The sequence below is a fragment of the Neopsephotus bourkii genome, unplaced genomic scaffold (genome assembly GCF_033783945.1).
Source record: "Neopsephotus bourkii isolate Nb327-2 ecotype Australia unplaced genomic scaffold, CSIRO-AGI_Nbou_v1 NB_1825, whole genome shotgun sequence".
NCBI classification, from domain to species: domain Eukaryota; kingdom Metazoa; phylum Chordata; class Aves; order Psittaciformes; family Psittacidae; genus Neopsephotus; species Neopsephotus bourkii.
The window spans coordinates 8,284,996-8,305,295 of record NW_026902298.1 but is presented as its reverse complement, the minus strand read 5'-3'; the positions used below and the strand labels follow the sequence as shown (position 1 = coordinate 8,305,295).

Below are 20,300 nucleotides of genomic sequence, written 5' to 3'. Positions count from 1 at the left end.
CTATCACCTCATCCCCTGAAGATCTGGGAATTAACTAGAAAGTTTTAATTCAGGAGACAGTTATGCTGTACTTCATGCTAAAGGTGCAGATGGAAGAGAATTCATCCAAAGGAATCAGCAGGGTACCTATTGGTCCAGGAGAAGGTATCTTTGGTCCACTGATCTCCAGGGCAGTTTGGTAAAAGTTTTCATTGTCTCCATTAGTCCCTTCTTCCTCATTTCTCCCAGCTGGCTCCTGGAGATCCAAGCTTTCAGCTTTTGGTTTCTTTAAACGTTTGACCTGAAAAGTGATCTATCAAAAGAACAGTATTAGCAAGGTTAACAGTATGAAACACCATGAATGTTATCAGCTCCAATACAATAGCTGTTTTAACCCAAAGATTCAAATTCAAAGATGTTACAGATGATAGCTTTCCCTCCCTCCCAACTCCATGCCAACCCACTCTCTGCGGTCTGCCCACTCTCACCGCATCACACTATGCAAACAAAGTACACAACTCCAAATCAAAGGACAAAGGAGAAAAGCAACTTAACTGTTCAGAAATGAAAGGCATTTTTCATTATGTATTTTGTTTGTAACATGATCATTCAGGTATTTCATTTTCTAATGCTAGATAGAACTTTTGGTTAGAGACTTTTCTCCTTCTAATTGTGATCAAGAAGTTTGAGGGCACGCAGCATCATTCAACACCTAAGCTCTTGCAGCTGATACTCAAGGCTTTTAATGTCAGGTTTAGTGATGCAGAGGCCCTTCCATTAGAAGATGGATTGAAACTAGCTGTTCATTTCACACAAGCCATGAACCAGCTCTTTGAGACCCATAGGACATTTCCTAGTGTTAAACACCTGGCCTGTCCTCGTCTTTCTCTCCTCCCCTTATACTACTATAAGTTGGTACAAGACTTAACTAAACCCATCCAAACTTACCCATTCAGCTTCATCATCATCACCACAGTCCCCAAAACAGGAGCTAGCCAGTCCATCCTGAGATCCCTTCTTTAGGACTCGGATTCCTTGCAAGTCCATCCGACGACCTTTTACCTCCAGTGCCCCTTCAAAAGCTTCCTGAGGCCAAGAGTTTTCAAACTCATCCACCAAAGCCAGCATCTCTTCAGACATCTGATCATCTTCTAAATCCTCCATCCCTTCCGAACCGTTGCTTTCTGCAGTGACTGTGTCTAAGAGGGAATACCATAAAAGCTTTTCCTGGTACTTCCAAAAATCACATCAAAAAAGATCTATTTTCTGTGAGCTGACTTTTCCACTTGCACAAACCAAGTGTCACCGACTGCTCACTACACACTTCAAATGGAGAGGGGGCCTGGAAAACGCGGATTTCCCTGCTACAAATAAGCATCATCTACAGCTTCAAAATCAGCACCTCTAGACCACTTACATCAGTTTCCTTTCCAAACCAGAAGTCTGCCTGTTTGGGGGAGTAAATGGGTAGTGTCTCTTCCCTACATATATGCATTAAATACTGATGAACGCTCTCTCTACCTTAACCATAGATGCCGTTTTTCTTCCCTTCTGTCTGGCATAGCTGAATTCACCGAGGTACAACCAACATGTTCGTAAACTCTCGCAAAAACCTACGTCCTTTAGCTTGGAAAATGTCTAAACATTTGTTTTATTGAATGCATTTTGATGCTTAGCTTGCACAAGAACAACAGTGAGCAGAATAAAACTGGTTTAAGGGTTACTTTTTGCTTTAGGGAGGGCAAAAAGTAGCTTTTTTGAAGGAAGGAAGACAGCTCTAGAACCTGATTCATCTGGTGGCACTGATTTTGTGAGGTTGAACTTACTCTCCAGTCTCAAGAAGGAGGGATCCCTTGCTGAACTCTGTGTAAGGACTTCTGGATCTTTGGTACCTCCCTCTGAGCGTCCTTCTGCCACTGCAGTAACTGACTCATAGTGGTCTTCAAAGTATTTCTCTTTGTCGTGACTGCCATCTGGGTTTTTTTCATGACAGTGGCCTGAAAGAGAGATATTCACTGATACACCACGTAAGCCTGCTCCTCAAGGCTACAAGCACAGAAGCTGTACTGCAGAAGCTACAGTTTTCTACGTATGGACTAGCAGAGTAACTCTACAAGGTATCAAAGACTTCATTCAGTGATTAAAAAGCTAATGTGCCTCTTGAAAAGGCAGACCACCTAAAACAGTTACAGGAAACTATGTTAATAGGCATACACAATGCAGTACTAAAGAAGGAAAAGTCAGTTATCTTTTGAGGGAAGGTTACACAGTACATAGGAAACAAGTGTGTGGTGGTGGCCACCCCAATGAGCATTCCCAAGATATATTTTTAGTGACAATGCACCACATGTGGGGGTTGCCTGCCATGAGCTTCCCTAAGACACCATAATGTTCCCATGCACAAGAAAAATGGCCAGGGCAGACTGACCTATGATTGCCAAGCTCTGACCTCAGCCAGCAACAGGCAGGACATAGGTAAGATATTAGACAGACAGACAAAAGCTACAAATATTAATCTGTGCCAAAACCCAGTTTATTCAGCTGAAAATTTAACATCTATAATTCTGTGGTCATGTTCCACCAAATGTAAAGGTCTAGGAATAACACTGGAAAAAGCCAAATGCAGCCAGTAATAAGCAGGTAAAAAAGAACAAACTTGCAAAACAAGCATTGGAGCATCCTTCAGTGAGATACTGTTAAGCTTAAAGGGTAACCACCTGCAACTTTGTGGCAATATATTTTATCTTTAATACATGTTAACTGAAGATCTGAGAGCTTCTAACAGCAATTACTTGCCAGTGTTTGAGAAGAGACGCTCAGAGAGCTGCTGCCATGACCCCCAGAGTTGAACAAGCAAGAGACAGGATTCTTCATATGTGGAGAAGCTGCCCCAAACCCCACTGTGGGGCTGAGACATGGACCAGGGTACCTGCCTCTTATCACATGGGAAGCATGTCCCCACAGAGAGAAACATATTCTGTGTACAAAGCTGCTGCTCTCAAACCTTCCTTTCAATCACTTGTGAGTGAAAATAGCATACATACACAAATGAATTAAGAAGCACATAGTGAATCAAAGAAAGCTTAAATTAAATGCAAGATTCTCAAGTATGTTCCCCATTCTACCCTCATGAATGCAAATTGCACTGCTCCATGCATATGAAAAACATTATTTTTTTAAGCTGGCAGCATAAAATATGAGAATGTGAAGAAATTAGATCAGTGCCTCCTTTCTTCTCCATGCAATGATCCTATGTTACAAAAGAGTACTTCAGAGTCTCACTCTTATCAGGCCAGCAGGACAGGAGAGTGGTTCTAACTCTTGTGTAGGGATAACCTGGTCCATCACTTCTCAGCAAAGTGAAAGCATAGCTGTTTGCTGGATGCTCTCTACTTTTGCATCTGTGAACACTCTGGTGGCATGCTTGGAGGAGAAACAGAACAGTTTTCTAGGGGTGTATGGTGGTATCACCAAATATCAAATAAAACTATACTCATAAACCCTCTGAGAAAACTATTTCCAGCCGTACCTTTTCTGCTGTATAGAAGTCAAACAATGTATTTTATGAGTAAATATTCAACCCAGAAGCAGTTAACTTCATAAACTCTTCTAGCATCTGCCATAGCTATGCTCTGCCTTTCCTTCTCTAGCAGTCATTGACTCTTTCTTTAATCCCCTCCTCACTTCCTCCATGCAGTCAATAGAAAATTAATTGGTTTCATCAAAACAAACAAAAAAATCCCTTCACCCTATAGAGATCCTCATGTTTAATTTATGAGAGATGGTATGCACTGAAACCCACAAGCTGAACCCAGTCCCCCCTGGCTGCCACCAAACCAGCCTGATTTTGATGCAAGTCAGGTGTGTCTCAGTAATGCGGTGACCACAACTCCCTTTGCTGAAGGTCAACTCATCATTCATGTAAAGAACAAAAGCAAAAGGGCTGGAAAAGAGACCACTGTTTCCAATTGAACTAAAAACAGCAAAAAGAGAGGGGGAAAAAAAGCAAAAGGAAAAGAAAAACCACTTAAAATTCTACTTAAGAGGAACTCTGTTAATATTAATTTAGAAACCCAGACTCAATGAACAGTGGCTTCCTTGGGATCTGACAGCTGCTATATATAGAAACCTGAGTGGCCTACCTCTTCAAGTTGTTGCATTCAGTTGTCTAACGTCACTGGTTGAAAAACCAGTGGAAGTTTAAGATCTGTGATGAGCGTGAAGCTGGTGGCAAGAACTTCACAGCTCCTATCATCCAGATGCCTGCAGACCAACGGGGAAGACCACCAGGTAAAAGTGCGAGACCAGCAAGGGAGCAGCACAGCCCCAAACTCCAGGCACACTCACTGGCTGTAGGACATGAGCTGTATCACTGCAGTACTTACAGCATCTTAGCCGTGTGAAGGACAGAAGTGACTGCCACCCTATGGTCAGCTATGTATTATTAACATTGCACATACATTCTGGATGTCTAAATAAGCCCATGTGAAGTTTAGGTGTGAAGTCCACACACAGTGATGCTGCAGCTACAAAACTTTAAGTCTAAAATTACTTTGTAGCACTTGATCAATTCAGCTTACTCCATCCTGAAAACCTACTATAGAAGGAGCACTTCCATGCTCATTTAATTTTATGAGAGCCACTTTTCCTATTGATTCTGCAGAACTAAGAAAGAGAAGAAAGTACATATCCTACCGTCTGTATTATGAGACCTGGTTACTATGTTCTGGGCAGTGAAACAAAGATGCTATAGAGATGACACAAAACAAGTGTCTGGGTCCTCATTGAGGTGTTAGAAATAACACAAATAACTAGTCTGATTGTGCGAGATTAATGTAGAAATTGGCAGGAAAAGAAAGAGAACAGAACCATGGAATGGGTTGGGTTGGAAGGGACCTTAAAGCTCATCCAGTTCCAACCCTGTCCTACAGGCAGGGACACCTTCCACTAGAGCAGGTTGCTCCAAACCCTGTCCAACCTGACCTTGAACACTCTCAGGGGACGGCGCATTCACAACTTCCTTGGGCAGCCTGTTCCAGTGTTGTAAATTATTAAGCAAATCCACTGGAGGGAAAAAGTAAACACAAACTCTAAACTGAGACTTTGGACATTAAAAGCAGAACACAGTATTACATATTAAAAGTCTCTATTTCTCATATTCTAGTTTGTAACTTTTGGGAGCCAAAGTGAATGCACTTGTAGAGCACTAGCATAACACACATTTTAAATAGACAAAAGATCTGCTAAACCATCCATCCCACCTAATATTAACCACCCTCCTGATTTTCAGGACCCCTCTCAAATGTCACCCAAGCTGTGGTACCTACTACAGTTGGTATGGCTAAAAATCCCCCAGCAAAAAGTCAGACTTCAGTTCCTGTTTAGGAATTGGATGATTGCAAACTCTTAAGCTGAAAGCCACGTCGTGTAAGGAAAGAAACAAGCGGTGTTGACATCTGTAGCCAGGAAGGAAAAGCAGCAGGAAGGAGAAGTGATGGATGCTATACGGATGCTGGGGAGGGACTCTTCATTAGGGACTGCAGTGATAGGACAAGGGGTAATGGGTTCAAACAAACAGGGGAAGTTTAGATTGGATATAAGGAAGAAGTTCTTTACTGTTAGGGTGGTGAGGCACTGGAATGGGTTGCCCGGGGAGGTTGTGAATGCTTCATCCCTGGTGATGTTCAAGGCCAAGTTGGACAGAGCCTTGGGTGAGATGGTTTAGTGTGAGGTGTCCCTGCCCATGGCAGGGGGGGTGGAACTGAATGATCTAAAGGTCCTTTCCAACCCTAACTATTCTATGATTCTATGCAATAACTGACATTGAAGACTTATTCCACCTATAAAGGGATAATAAATATTTATTCTGAACCATACTTCATATTGCCACATTTCTCAGGAAAGACACTTGGAAGCAATCATGAAATTTCCTTATATATATTACATATATTTACATACATATTTCTGGTACTACGTGGGGCATTTTGTTTGATAAAGAGCAAACTTCTGTCAATTTTGGTGACTCCAATTCTGTCAATTTTGGTGACTTAGACTCAAAGCTTCTTACCTAAAGCAAGGAAAGAAAAGTGAAAAGTATGAAGAAGAGGAAAGATGAGCAATCAGCACCCTCAATGTATCACATGAAGTGCTGCACCTTGATGAAGGTCCCCAAAGTAATCAAACTTCACCATTAAAGAAGGCATTGATTGTTTTAAAGCTCTAAATGAACTGCCACTGCAGCTCCTTGTGTCTTGTGGTACATCCGGCAGAGAGAATGAGGTCTCCCTAAATACTGTCACTGTTTGACTCCTATATACCAAGATGGATGATCTGGTGACATCAACAGCATTGGGCATCAGAAGTAAAATATCTCTAAATATCTTTGGCTTGCACAGTTTTTACTGACTTTTTCTTATAGAATCATAGAATGGTTTGGGTTGGAAAGGACCTTAAGATCATCCAGTTCCAACCCCCTCCCATGGGCAGGGACACCTCACACTAAACCATCTCACCCAAGGCTCTGTCCAACCTGGCCTTGAACACCGCCAGGGATTGGAGTATTCACAGTTTCCTTGGGTATCCCATTCCAGTGCCTCACCACCCTCACAGTAAAGAACTTCTTCCTTAGATCCAGTCTGAACTTCCCCTGTTTCAGTTTTAACCCGTTACCCCTTGTCCTATCACTACAGTCCCTAATGAAGAGTCCCTCCTCAGCATCCCTATAGCCCCCTTTCAGATACTGGAAGGCTGCTCTGAGGTCTCCACGCAGCCTTCTCTTCTCCAGGCTGAACAGCCCCAACTTTCTCAGCCTATCTTAACACTGGAGGTGCTCCAGCCCCTGATCTTCCTCGTGGCCTCCTCTGGACTTGTTCTTCTCAGCTTGTCAGCGCAGAGCTTGTGAAATACGGCATTCCTAACACTACCATCTATGTTCCAACATAATAGGTTTAAGAAAAGTGTTGGCTCCTAACTTCTTATGACAAGACAAACAGATTTCCTTAGATTTTTTGGAACACACTTTAAAATTACTATGGCAGAATAATGCCTCAAAATTAAAAGTAATTTCAAATTTATGTACTGCTATTTTTCATACCACTTGGAATAAGCAGTGCTGGATTATCTCTTGAATGATTACAAGAGTCAAGTGACTATTGCTGCAGTCAGTGACTTGCATTAGATTACACAAAATGCAAGTTAAATAGCGATAAGTGTCACTTAAATGATGTGCCCCTTTGCATTTAAACAATGCAAAGAAAGAACTCTACTTAATACATATATTGTCAGCCTAATACTCAAGTTGTCAGAGCACAGAACAGACTGAAACCAACCTACTAACAGGAGTTAACTCCATACTTTTTGATGCAAGCTCAAAACTGGTATTCCCTACAGTGAAACTGAAGTAAAGGTAGTTCTCTTTTTTTATAGCATGAATGACATGTCACTGAGCTTAATGGAAATAGGCTTTAATCCCTGCATGCTAACAAAAGGTCTCATCTACAGACATTTCTGGAGCAGGACATCAATAAGCTGTCTTTGACTTTTGCTAGTTACTGCTTACAAAGGGATGGGTACACTGCCACCTTACACATGAAAATGCATTAACAATTAATGCTGTTCTTTGGTGATGTAAAAACTTTAGGAGTGCTCACAGCTTGGGTGACGCTTCATATGTAGAATTAGGATAAAATAGAAATCAAACTGAAGCCCAGCATATTGTCACCCAACACTTTCATAGAACAAGTCTTGTTCACTGCTTTATGTCACATGCAATATAGAAGCATAGAATGGTTTGTGTTGGAAAGGACCTTAAGACCATCCAGTTCCAACCCCCTGCCATGGGCAAGGACAGCTCACACTAGACCATGGCACCCAAGGCTCTGTCCTGCCTGGCCTTGAACACTGCCAGGGATGGGGCATTTATCACTTCTCTGGGCAAACTGTTCCAGCAGCTTGCCACCCTCACAGGAAAGAACTTCTTCCTTATATTCAACCTAAACATCCCCTGTTTAAGTTTAAACCCATTTACCAGATGGTTCGATTTACCAGAGTTTACAAGAATAATCTGGAATGAATGAACTCACCTACCAGAACGCTACAACTACTGGGATCTCAGTCATCAAAATCAGGGCCAAACTAGCACCTGAAGAACTGTCCTACTTTCTGCACCATGGTGACTTCACTGCAGTATGACACTAAGAAGTCAGGGTAGTGTTATGGGGAAGTGCTCTTTGAGAGACCACCCTTTCACACAACACAGAAAGCATGAGCTATGACTTTCATAGCGCTGTTAAAACACGCTGCATACCTGAATTACCTTGATGTTTCAAGGTGAACATGGTAAATTTCTAAAGATCTTGTGAGCCCTTAAAAGCAGCTATGTTATTCCAGTCACACATGAACAGACGTTTGACTGCAGAACATTTGTTAAGGGGAAAAAAATCCATGCCAGTTATTTTGAGATGAGTATTAAAAGCAATAGGATGAGCAGTAACTAGAGACGAGACCTATCTTTAGCATCTAGTGCTCTGCTCACCTTAATTATAAATGAACACTGTTCTATTAAGATGCAGCTCTAAAACTCATGCGTTCCTTTTCTGACTGTTTTCCTGGAAAAAACACATATTTACACTTCAAAATGAATCCCATGATTGAGCTCTGAAAGCAGAAACTGCAAACCACTTATGACTGGACAGGATTGCCATCAAAAACATTATGGAAAGGTCACAAGCCATAACTGCTGCAAGACAGCACTGTGCTCCAGACGCAATACCAAAGAAAATCTGGGGCTTTCCACACACACAAGCATAAAAGAATATGTAACCAAAGCATTTTCAGTTCATTTTTAGTCAGAGAAGGGAAGTAGATGGAGAAGAAAAGTTCTTAATACAATTACCCAGCTATGCAATGCTGACCTGTGAATGTCTGGTATGTCTATATTTAACTGAAGAGAAGTCCCACTGCTCACTGTGCACTATAGGACCCAGGAAAAATACAAAGCAGATGGGTAACCTACCAAAGGTTTTCAATCTGAAGCAGCATAAAATTGTCTGAAGCCCTGTCACAGACTCAGAAAGCCCAACAGCCCACCCAGCAGTCAGTCTTGCTCTCCCTAAACCCAAAAGCATCACTGCTGGTCTCAGCAAGGCATGACTAGGCTCCAGAAGAGTAACACACATGTACCTCCAGTACCTTTTACAATTGTAATATCCCAACACTAAGAAATGTATCTACTACCCACACATCATCATAGCTACTATTCTGCAATAATGAAGAGATAACAGTAAGTTATTACTATAAGACAGCAAATTCCTTCTCTGGTCATTGAATCATAGAAACATTTGGGTTGGAAAGGACCTTAAGATCATCCATTTCCAATCCCCTGCCATGGGCAGGGACACCTCACACTAGACCATGTCATCCAACGCTCTGTCCAACCTGGCCTTGAACGCTGCCAAGGATGGGGCATTTACCACCTCTTTGGGCACCCTGTGCCAGGGCTTCAGCACCCTCACAGTAAAGAACTTCCTCCTTATATCTAACCTGAACTTCCCCTGTTTCAGTTTGAACCCATCACCCCTTGTCCCACCACTACAGTCTCTGATGGTCAAGTATTTCAAGTTAAGCACCAGTATGGGTAATGGCAGAGAACGACGGGTGTAGTGCCCAAAATATAGACTAAGTTTTGATGTGTTTTCTCCCCACACAGAAACAAAGTTCATTTTTAGATTTTCCTTTAATATAAACCCTTCTTTGCAACACTGAAGTTACAGGACAAAAATACACATTTTCAAAGAACAGGACATTCTGCTAACTGAAAAATAAAGGCTAACTATAGAGAACAAATAAGGAAAAAGCAACATACAGCATTTTACAAGTTGATTTTCATAAATTCCTACCTCTTCTCTAAGTTTCTCCCTTAGACGGCCCTTCTGATGAGGGGCATGCTCAAAATGGAGCAGTAAGAAGAGCGTGCTACATAAGAAGCTTTGGTTTGATGCACAGCAAACAGGATGATGATTTATGTGATCAAAGACTCAGGCACACAAAAGGAAGCATACAAAAGTTGGTTCTTTCTTATCATTTATTCCAACAACAGGTTTTCAATTAAGAGGATTATGTCATAAAACAACTGCTCTCACTCATAAGGAAATAGTTTTTAAACCTAATTTGTAGCCAAAAGATGCCTCTAAATTGGCTTAGCTATAGATTTAAAGATTATCTATTTGTCTCATTACAGCGGTTCTGATTAAACCTTTCAAAACATACAAATGCCAACAATACATAAGCAGATTTCTTGTTCACACTAAGTGAAATACCTCACCATTGCGTAACACACCAGTCCCTGATGAACAGACACACAAATCCTCCTTATGAAATATAAAGAAGTGATAAAATAAACATGGCAAAAAAAAAATTAAAGAGGAAACAAACCTATTTAAGTTAAAACATGATGCAATTTAACAGGAAACATGCATGCTAAACATCCTGAAGAATTCAGTAGACTACCTTATAACAGAGTAGAAAACATCAACCCACCCTCACAACACCTCTTCCATGGTTAAAAACAGGGAGGGCAAAATAAAAGAGGTTGATTACCTAAGGCTTGAATTCTCCTCCTTCCTCTATACCCAATAAAATAGGCCTTGTTTGGTTTTTATGACACACACGTAGAAGCAAAGCTTGTTCTATGGGCCTAAAATAGAATCATAGAATAGTCTGGGTTGGAAAAGACCTTAAACTAGTTCCAACCCCTGCCCTGGGCAGGGACCCCTTCCACTAGAGCAGGTTGCTCCAAGCCCCTGTGTCCAACCTGGCCTTGAACACTGCCAGGGATGGGGCAGCCACAGCTTCTCTGGGCACCCTTTACATGCACTTGTAAAAAGCCCCTCTCCAGATTTCCTGTGGTCTGCTTCAGATTACGGAAAGCTGCTATCAGGTCTCCCCAGACCTTTCTCCAGGCTGCCCCAGCCCAGCTCTCTCAGTCTGGCTCCAGAGCAGAGCTGCTCCAGCCTGCACAGCATCTCCATGGCCTCCTCTGGACTCGCTCCAACAGCTCCACATCCCCCCTGTATTGTTTCCCCACAGCTGGACACAGGACTCAGAGAGGGGTCTCACAAAAGTGGAGTAGGGAGGGAGAATCCTCTCCCTTGACCTGCTGGCCACATTCCTTTTGATACAGCCCAGCACACGTCTGGTTTCTGGGCCACAAGTGCACACTACCAGGTCGCCAATCAACACCCCCAAGTCCTTCTTCTTAAGGCTGCTCTCAATCTCCACCCAACCTGTATTTGTGCCTGGGATTGCCCCAACCTGGGTGTAGGATTTTGCACTTTGTTTTGTTGAACTTCATGAGGTTGGCACTGGCCCACCTCTCAAGCGTGTCAAGGTCCCTCTGGATCCCATCTCTTCCTGCACCACACAGCCTGGTGTTAATCAGGAAACTTGCTGAGAGTGCACTCGATCCCACCATCCATGTCACTGGCAAAGATATTGACCAGCGCTGATCCCAATACCAACACCTAAATTTAAATGCTCCAATCCTGTCAGTGGATAAAAAAGACTGGAAAATGTCTCTTTCAGGGTGCCTTTCTGCCCCTGCATACAGAGGAGGAAGGCAACTAGAACTGTGGTGTGACTTTCAGCCTGTGCCTCCAGAATAGCAAGGTTTTGGTTGTTGGTTTGCTCTGGGGAAAAAGGGAAAAGCAAGAGAAACAAGCACATGTAAGTTCTGAAGGCAAAGGCTTGTCCTCAGTGACATCTCCTATGTGCCAGAATTTTCTCCTCCTGTCAGATAAGAAAATAGTTCCTTATTAATTCCTTAACGATAAACACTCACCCACAGCAGATCACAGCATAATGCATGCTATGAATATCGAATGACTAATGCTTGGCCCCCTGCACAAAACACACTTCTGAAATCTGGCTCTGATGAAGCCACAGAAATTCTTAGTTTAAGGATCACTAGCATAAGCAAAGACAACAGTGGCCTCTGTTTTGCTCTCTTTCTAATCTGTCCTCTATATTGTAAACGTACCTCTTCTTATGCTGAACATTAAATATTAGACCCTGTGGTACCCATGAACTCAAATTTAAAAGGGACTTTAACCCACTGATGAGAAATGGCATCCTGTAGTTAAGCTGTACACTGTTAACTAACCCCACTGTGAGCTACTGTTAGCTTTCTGCTTCTCCCAACATGTGTGGTTGACACTATAAAACCCAATAATGGCTTTAAGTGTGTTTCTTTTCACTACCACTCTGTCTGTAAGGTGTGCACCATATATTGGTACTTAAACAGTATCCCACAGGAACCTTTTTTTTTGTAAGAGAGTACTTCTGATGGGCTGTATTTTTGTTGTATCTCTTCACTGGGTTATACTGCTCAACAGATTAATACACAGGCCTTGAGCAACCTGGTCTAGTGTGAGGTGTCCCTGCCCATGGCAGGGGGTTGGAACTAGATGATCTTAAAGTCCCTTCCAACCCAAACCAGTTTGTGATTGTGTTCCACTAGTGGGACTTGATCCATGACAATTTATAGATCTGTTTGGGATAGGTATCAGTGCAATCTTTCTCCTAACTGGAGATCAAAGACAAAACATGGACACACTCGAATAGTAAAACAATGTGCTGGTAGGTATACCCCTTATTAATCTAAGATAGCTCTTAAGTGCTTAGCAGTTTGCCTGACAGGTCACATTTTACAAAATTCCATGAAGCAGCAGAGAAAAAGTAAATCAATCCTGGTTTTGAGAGTGATGACCAAGAATTGGATTAGCCTTTCCTTGAGTCCAGGTAAGGAATACCTGCAGAAGGCTGTTTGACAAGAATACTGCCAACCACCTTAGTTTAGGATTTAACAGGACAATACTCTCCTCCCACTGCCAGAACAGTACAGATCTATAGAACAGTACCTGCAGAAAGACTAGGAATTATTGGAAGAATGTCCGTTCTCCCTGAAACTGCTGCATTGAAGAAGCATCAATCTTTTCCTCTAGGGAAACTGAACTGTCCTAGTTTCAGTCACTAGTAGCCATAACATAGGACAGATTGAAAGCTCTGAGGACAGTCAGAGCACAACACAAACTCACATGAACCTGGCAACCAACCTTAAAAGGAAAAACCAAATCAATAAAGTAGACAGATCAGGGGTAGTTAAGTGCCTGGCACTCCATGGCTCAGCATGCAGTGCTCATTTTAATCTGAGCACATGGCACTGCATGCTGCTTTGAGACAATCTCAACATGACTCATTACAGGCTGAGGCTACACTTCACCTTTTTACAAGTTCACAGATTTAAGCCAAGTGACTACAGCCTTCAAGGTCTTGGCATGTAATGTTAATTATGCACTACCAGATCTCCCATATGTGGGGACCACATGTCCTTTCTCTTCCAAACATGCTTTAACTCACTGATTTGGTCTGTACAGCTTTACTAGGAAGTTGTTTGTGCAACTCTTATCTTCCTGGAGATGTAGCTGGAGAATTAATGCTTTGGGTAATTCCCAAAAAGCTCTTAACCATATGCAATTGTTGGGCCTTTTTAAAAACTAGTGACTCTCAGGGTCACTTAAGAATTTCTAGCAGCTACATGCAAGAAACTGCCACTGGCAAATGCAGCTTCCTAAAATGAGATGAAGACAAAGGCAGTAGCAAATGTCTCCTTTTCTTCATATTCCTATCACAAAAAAAGCGCACCACAAACATTGCAGAAGAGTAATAATACCTCTAATAACTGAAGGTATCAGGTCCTGAAAAATTTAATTAGGAGAACCTCTTCCCTTCCACTCTAACCCTTGACAATCCTCCTACTACATGAGTGCGTAGTTATGCTGAAGTAACTGAAGGGTGCAAATAACATAGCATGAAGAATCATTTGCACTATAAAGGCAGATATAAATGGGAAATGTCACATTATATTTAGTTTAATACTGTACTGCTTTTTCTTCATATATTAATAGTTTTGCATCAGTAAACTCCCACTGAACTGCCCTACAATTCTAAATTCCCTCCCATTGTGTTATTTCCACTTCCATAGTTACTCCTGCAGCTGAGGCCATGACTGCTCCATTCTCAGCCAGCCTGTGGCCTTCTGATCCTGGGAAAAGAGAGAGTGAATACAGAACACTAAATATTGCAGGCATGCCATTCTTAACAGAGCATGGTGCTAAGTGAGATTGCTGACTGTTGTGAGAGGTTGTTAGGTACACTGTCATGCTGTAAATAAGCAGAGTAACTACATAAGCTTGCAAGACAGACTTTGCATCATGCAAAGATATCACCTAATGCTAGCACAAAAAGAAGCTGCAGACCAAATTCACCCATTAACGTTTAACAAATACAACAGAGGTATACTTAAGACAGCTCACTTTGCTGGTTAGAGAAACCTCTAATGTGCACGACTTTGTAGCAAGCAGCAGCTTGGAAACAACATGTGTGAGTGGTGGGTACAGTCTTTGGATACTGGCATAGCTATAAATGCCACCTTTAACGGAGTACCATGTAAAAATCAGGTACCATGACTTTTAAACTTAAGAATCTCAACCTACACATCTCTGCATAGTTTTGAGAATCAAAATACATGCAGCTTCAGAAGGACAGACAAGTTTCAAAGTGAGCTTGGCATGGCACTATCAGTTCGAAGTCCTTCACTTTCAACTTCCTTCAGCCACTCAAGTGATGCTAAGCAAAGACTTTTCAAGGAAAGATCCGACCTATACAGCAGGCACTAAATCGGGTAGCAAAAAGCATTTTCAAATCATAGGTGGAACTTGCAGGGTGAACAACAGGCAGGAGGGTGCATGTGTGTGCATGGAGGACAGAAACAGGAAACTGAGTATTTAACTTCAAATGGTGACACTGATTTTAGAACTGCTTCTGTTTAAGACAGAACCCTCTTTATGCTATCAAGTGACAATGCAAACATTTACCATGATGTGTTTCTGAGAGCTCTCAGATTCTGGCCTCCTTCAACTAAAATAAGATTAAATTCTGAGCTAAGCTCAACATCCTTCGCCCCAAGAATTAAACATCCTCTCTTTTTACCTAGTAACACTCCAAGCGATGAGCATTACTTGAAGGCACAAGATACAGCAGCTTGAGAAGGAGGAAACTATAATGGTATTATGATAAATATGTCTAAAAGGCCCTCATGCTACAGCAAATGTAAATAAAATGTAGCAGCCCCTTGATGGGACTATCAAGACAGTCATAGCTTGTAGGGGTCACTGAGCAAGTGAAAGGTGCATTTGGAAATGCAAAGTATTCCACAGCTCTATGTTTTAACATAGTATTGTAAAGGAAACATATGTGATGCTTTTGCTTATTGTTTGTGTATATGAAATCGCTATAGGGAACTCGAAGCGACTGCAGCTGTCAGAGGCTTAAACTGTGATGCAGATTTAAGCAAGTTATTTAATCTGTCCATAAGCTTACTATTAAGAGTTTCAAGCAGAGTTTCTCTTTTCAGGTCAATCTCTCCTCTACAGGTCAACCTGCTTAAAGGTCTAAGCTTATTAACTTTGTAAGAACTTAAGTGCTGGAGAAAAAAGAAAAGGAAAAATCTACACATTTAAAAGATCAAATACCTTTTCCCCATATTTTATTTTAAGAGGGAGATGAAATAGACAAGACACTTGTTTTCAAATGGTATAGGGTATTTGTACCACAAGAGGGCACTAAGCCCATACTTAAAGCAGATGATTAAGCTACTGCTGTTACAAAGTCCTAAATTCAGAAGCATCCACTGCTTTCTCAACCATACATACTCACTGTATAAAAGCACCTGGATATCTTAATGGCATGCACATACATTCATAATGTACTCACACTGCCTCTACTTCCAACAAAAGACAGTGAGCCTAAAGAAACCTAAAGCTTGAAACAAGTTGTGCTTCATGTTTGAAATACCATCAGTTTATTACTACTAAAGTTTAAGACTGAATTTTGATCTTCTCTAAAAGAATCTGAAGTGCATGAGCTCATAATGAATTGGAACTGTCAGTCAGAGGCAAATGCTTACTGTCAGACAAAAGTGTTCTGAGTACAAATGACTTCTACTTGTCCAAGCAGCAATTCTCTTTATACACGTAAGGAAAAGTCCTACACAACAGCGATTAATAGATGCTTCAAAGGACAGCTGACCATCACAGTAAAAACATGCCTCAGGTACATTATAACCATTTTAATAAGGCTTGACAACATCTGAATGGTCACACCAGCCAATAACATGCCACAGGATCAATCCCTTAGGCTTTAGCTGGATATTCTTCTACAGACCTTACCACATGCTAAAAGCTCCTTACAGATTTTTAAGTCATAAAGGTGTGCAGAACAAACCCTGGAAATGCACCATTTCACTACCAGTCAAAAATAACGATGGCTTTCTCTATTAGCTTAATGAGCAGCACAAAGACAAAGTATATCACTCCTCCAGAGTTAACCCTGTTTTTCACATTAAAGTTTTTACACTTGTTATGCAAGTCTCTTGGTCCCGTTACTTGTGTGCCAGATATGTGGCCGCTCAAGTTATATGTCAAGCAAAATAAAGTTTCTGCTATTTAACATGCTTTAGGAACTGCCTTGCCAGTAACAGAACACTTGATCACGCAGCAGCAACACCCTTAACACTGTCAATAAAAAAGCATTGGTCTGAGGTTTTTAATTCCTCTTCTCACATGCATGAAGTGAGCTGGATTTGAAATACAAGTTTATATCTAGAACAGAGGTAAGTTAGGGAAGAGAAAAATGTACCAGGCAGCAATACAGACGAGAGCATATAAGCAAGCAACCAAGTCCTGTGCTAACAGCAAATGTCCCAACATGCTGGAGTAAATTCCTACTTCACCTATACACCAGGCACATAGTGTCATCAAAAATCAGACTATACATTCAGACTTTTGATCCCATAAGCCATCCCATACTAGCATATAACTCTCACTGACCATTTGCTGGATTCTGCCAACAGCTCATGGTAGCAGAGCAAGTAGCCCCATGACTTAGTAGTTAGTTCAGTTCTTGTGGAAAGATGCTTCAGACAGGCAAAACAAAACCACAGCTGTCACGTGGGCCTACAACCCAGGGCACAGGCAGCCCTACTGCTGTTACTTTCAGATATAGTGAATGAGCACTTCTCCATGTATTTACAAATGTGCTGCATTAGCTCTATACTTGAAGTCTAATCCAGAAAGGTGTGTGAAAGAAGTGTTCAGTTCGCATCTCATCATCAAAACATGCCTCCCAGTCTGTCATGGAGCCAAACAAGAGCAGATTATGAAGGCTATATGATATTAATGTTTTAATAAATGCTGTAAGTGCAATAAGTAATATGAAATATTAGCATCTGAATACAGTTTGCATTTTTAAGGTTCTATGTAGTGGTTGAGTAACTGTATGTAAGGAAAATTCAAACTTACAATCTCCTTTCAATTGTTTTCTTTGGACTGAAGGATGAACAGGAGACTCCCAATATTTCAGGATACTTGTAAACGTGAAGTGGGATTTCTGGGTATGTATTCTTGTAACAATTCTGGTTTTGGAGGCTTAACCTCCCTTACACACAGCCTGTAAAGGTTCCTCTCGAGTCAGTTGAAGTTTACAGTGGGGAAAAAAGTATTTCCCCAAACCTTATGAAAATAAGACAGGCAAATCTACGCGTCCATTTTTGAGATGAGTTTTGACTTAAACCACAAATCATCATCAAGGTTGAATTAACAAATGTGTTTATTTTACACTCTGCATAAGAATGTACAAAGAACATTTACACTACTTGTCAGGTTCATATTTTCAGGTTTCTTGCACTCAGACAAAAGACGACCTAAGGGATATTAGAAATAGAAATGAAAAAGAAAGAAAGATTAAGACAGGAAAAGTCCCAGAAAAAGGCAAAAATAGAGAATAAAATACTTAAATACTGGAATACTGAAATTCAGTGAGAAGAATTAACATGCTAAGGCATATTCAGCTCTCTCGTGATTTAGCAGCCTCACAAGCTCCTTAACAAACCAGACCAATTCCAATGTGCCAGATGAACATATTCATGCTCACTTTGTTAACCTGCGGCCAAGTGAGCAAGAAAGGAAAGAAGCACTTTTGATACGGGTTTTTTCCTCAAACTTCCTAAACAGCATATAGAGTAATAGTTGACCTCAGAATGAATATCCTGGATCATGAATCAATGCAAACAGCAGCCAAGACTTAGCCAAACTAGAGCAGCATATTTTTAAGTAATATGGCAAGTTTAAGGAGGAAAAGCATACCGAAGAAAAGAAAGATGTGAAAGATCATTCTGGGGTTCAGACAGAGCCATTGCTCCTTGCTATCTCAGTCCTGTCAGTATAATTTTAAGTTACCTTCTGCTTAACTTCAAAATAGAGTGGCTGTCATTAAGGTTTGATTGGATCAACTTTAACCTTGTGAGTTACAGCCATATTTAGAAGAAGATCTTAATAAAAAGCAAACATTGAATTTTATTTCCAGAACAGTGGAAGTGTCTCTTGTGATGAAAGGCGCAGGTTTCACTACTGCTTACAGTATGGCAGGAGTTCTAGAAGAAGGGGCAATCTGACATTAAAGAGATTCAATGAAAGGTACCAGTGTGGTACCATTATACAAGTCAGTAACAGATCCATCAGCTGGCCCATAGTATACCACTTAATGCACTGCAGTTAGCCAAACAGCATTAATTTCTCTGCACAACTATGTACTGTGAATCACAGCAAAAATAGGTAAGACCATAAAAGATAGCATTATTCTAATGGCAGAGTCCTGGAATTTCACCTACAATGGCATCATCCATATTGTACCAGGAGATACAATGGCCTCTCACCTGCTTAGAAAGTTTAATTCTAGATGCTAAATCAGACATTTCTCCATGACTTTCCACTGGAGAGGGAATTAAAAACCAGTAATTCAGAGGAAGTTCTAGCACTACTGAAAATCAAGAGCATTCCTCCCATATAAGGTTTGAATTTAAAAACAAGATTATATGGAGAGATACCTTAGTAACAGTTTTAGAGAAGGGATTGTCAAGTACATTCATAAACGTCCTTCAAGATTGCTCATGAGCAGCATTTTAGCCATATGCATGTACAGACCAAGTACTTGAAATATTCAGTGGGACTGATTGAAATGAAAGAATCCATCTCCAAAACACAGTATTAACAGGCTTTTTTTAAACAAAAGTAGCCAGTAAGAACAATAAAGCATTCTATCTCAAATATTTGGAGGGTTAAGAGCAGTGACCACATACCCCATATAAACAAAATTACATTGACAGAACACAGTCTGTTCTGTAAAGACTGAACACTAGAAAATGACATCCAAAGTACTGAACACACTGAAAGGATATGAATTAAAACTAAACTGCTATTTACCACATTCTTCAGCTTTAAGAAATCACATCTGTCTGGCTGTAAAGTTTGAAGGGATGTACAGTGGGTCTGTTGAGTAGCCTAGCAGTAGCAGCTGGGCATTTCCATAAATACTGAATCCAGCATTACCAATTTACCAAGTAAGAGATATTGGTGACGCTGTTAAGGTATTACTGACACACTCAGGAAGTTATTTGCACTCAGTGGTAGCCCTCTAATATTTAAGAAGTTATCCCCAAACACTTCTTAGTGGACTGTAACTTTTCCATTAAAAGCAGTGCCTCAACCTTGGCCCTTACATGGAGAAAGCACTATAAAGGGAGGATCCTTGGAAAAAAGAAGTCATCATGAATTTCAGGTGAAACACCCAAGGCAAATAGACACTATTTCACTTGTGGTCCATCTTTCAGCAGTTGCTTACCACTGCACATAGAAGAGGTGATGTTGTACAGAAAGGGATAGAACTGCAGACAGCGGATCATCTTCAGGCTGCTTTCACACTCCAAGCATTTGGTCGTCAAATCCAGTGCATGTCTGAAGGCCTGCAGGGCTCCACTAATGTTGTTCAGAGCCAGATATGCATTTCCTAGGCTCAAGAATGTCAGCGGCTGCAAAGAGAAAAGTAACATAGAATAGAATCACAGAATCATAGAACATATCCCAGCATAAGTATGTTCACTGTTTCAAGCTGAAGCCAACTAGGAAAACCCCTGTCAACCCACAGCCTCCCAAATTTGTCTGGATAGAATTTAGAAAACTTCTAAAACAGGGTCTGCCTATTCTTAGAATGGAGAACTAACAGCTTGATGCACTGGTGCTAAACAAAAGCTGTTTTGACATAAGGTTGTGTTCAGGATTCCATCATCCTACGATGAAAAGCAGCTGTTAAATACACACAAGCTGAAATGAAGCATTAAATGCTTACTTATAACCCATCATGAACACAGTGCC

The 20,300-nt window shown here is 41.1% G+C and overlaps 1 protein-coding gene across 1 annotated transcript in view; it reads right to left on the bottom strand.

The window, feature by feature from the left end:
* TTC17 (tetratricopeptide repeat domain 17) overlaps positions 1 to 20,300 on the bottom strand; it is a 61,277-nt gene that overhangs the window by 11,240 nt on the left and 29,737 nt on the right. Inside the window, exons 16-19 of the mRNA XM_061343598.1 lie at positions 19,771 to 19,957; positions 1,806 to 1,976; positions 928 to 1,178; positions 127 to 292 (exon numbers count right to left, since the gene is read on the bottom strand). Of these exons, the coding sequence (XP_061199582.1) occupies positions 127 to 292; positions 928 to 1,178; positions 1,806 to 1,976; positions 19,771 to 19,957 (775 nt within the window). The remainder of the gene's footprint in view (positions 1 to 126; positions 293 to 927; positions 1,179 to 1,805; positions 1,977 to 19,770; positions 19,958 to 20,300) is intronic.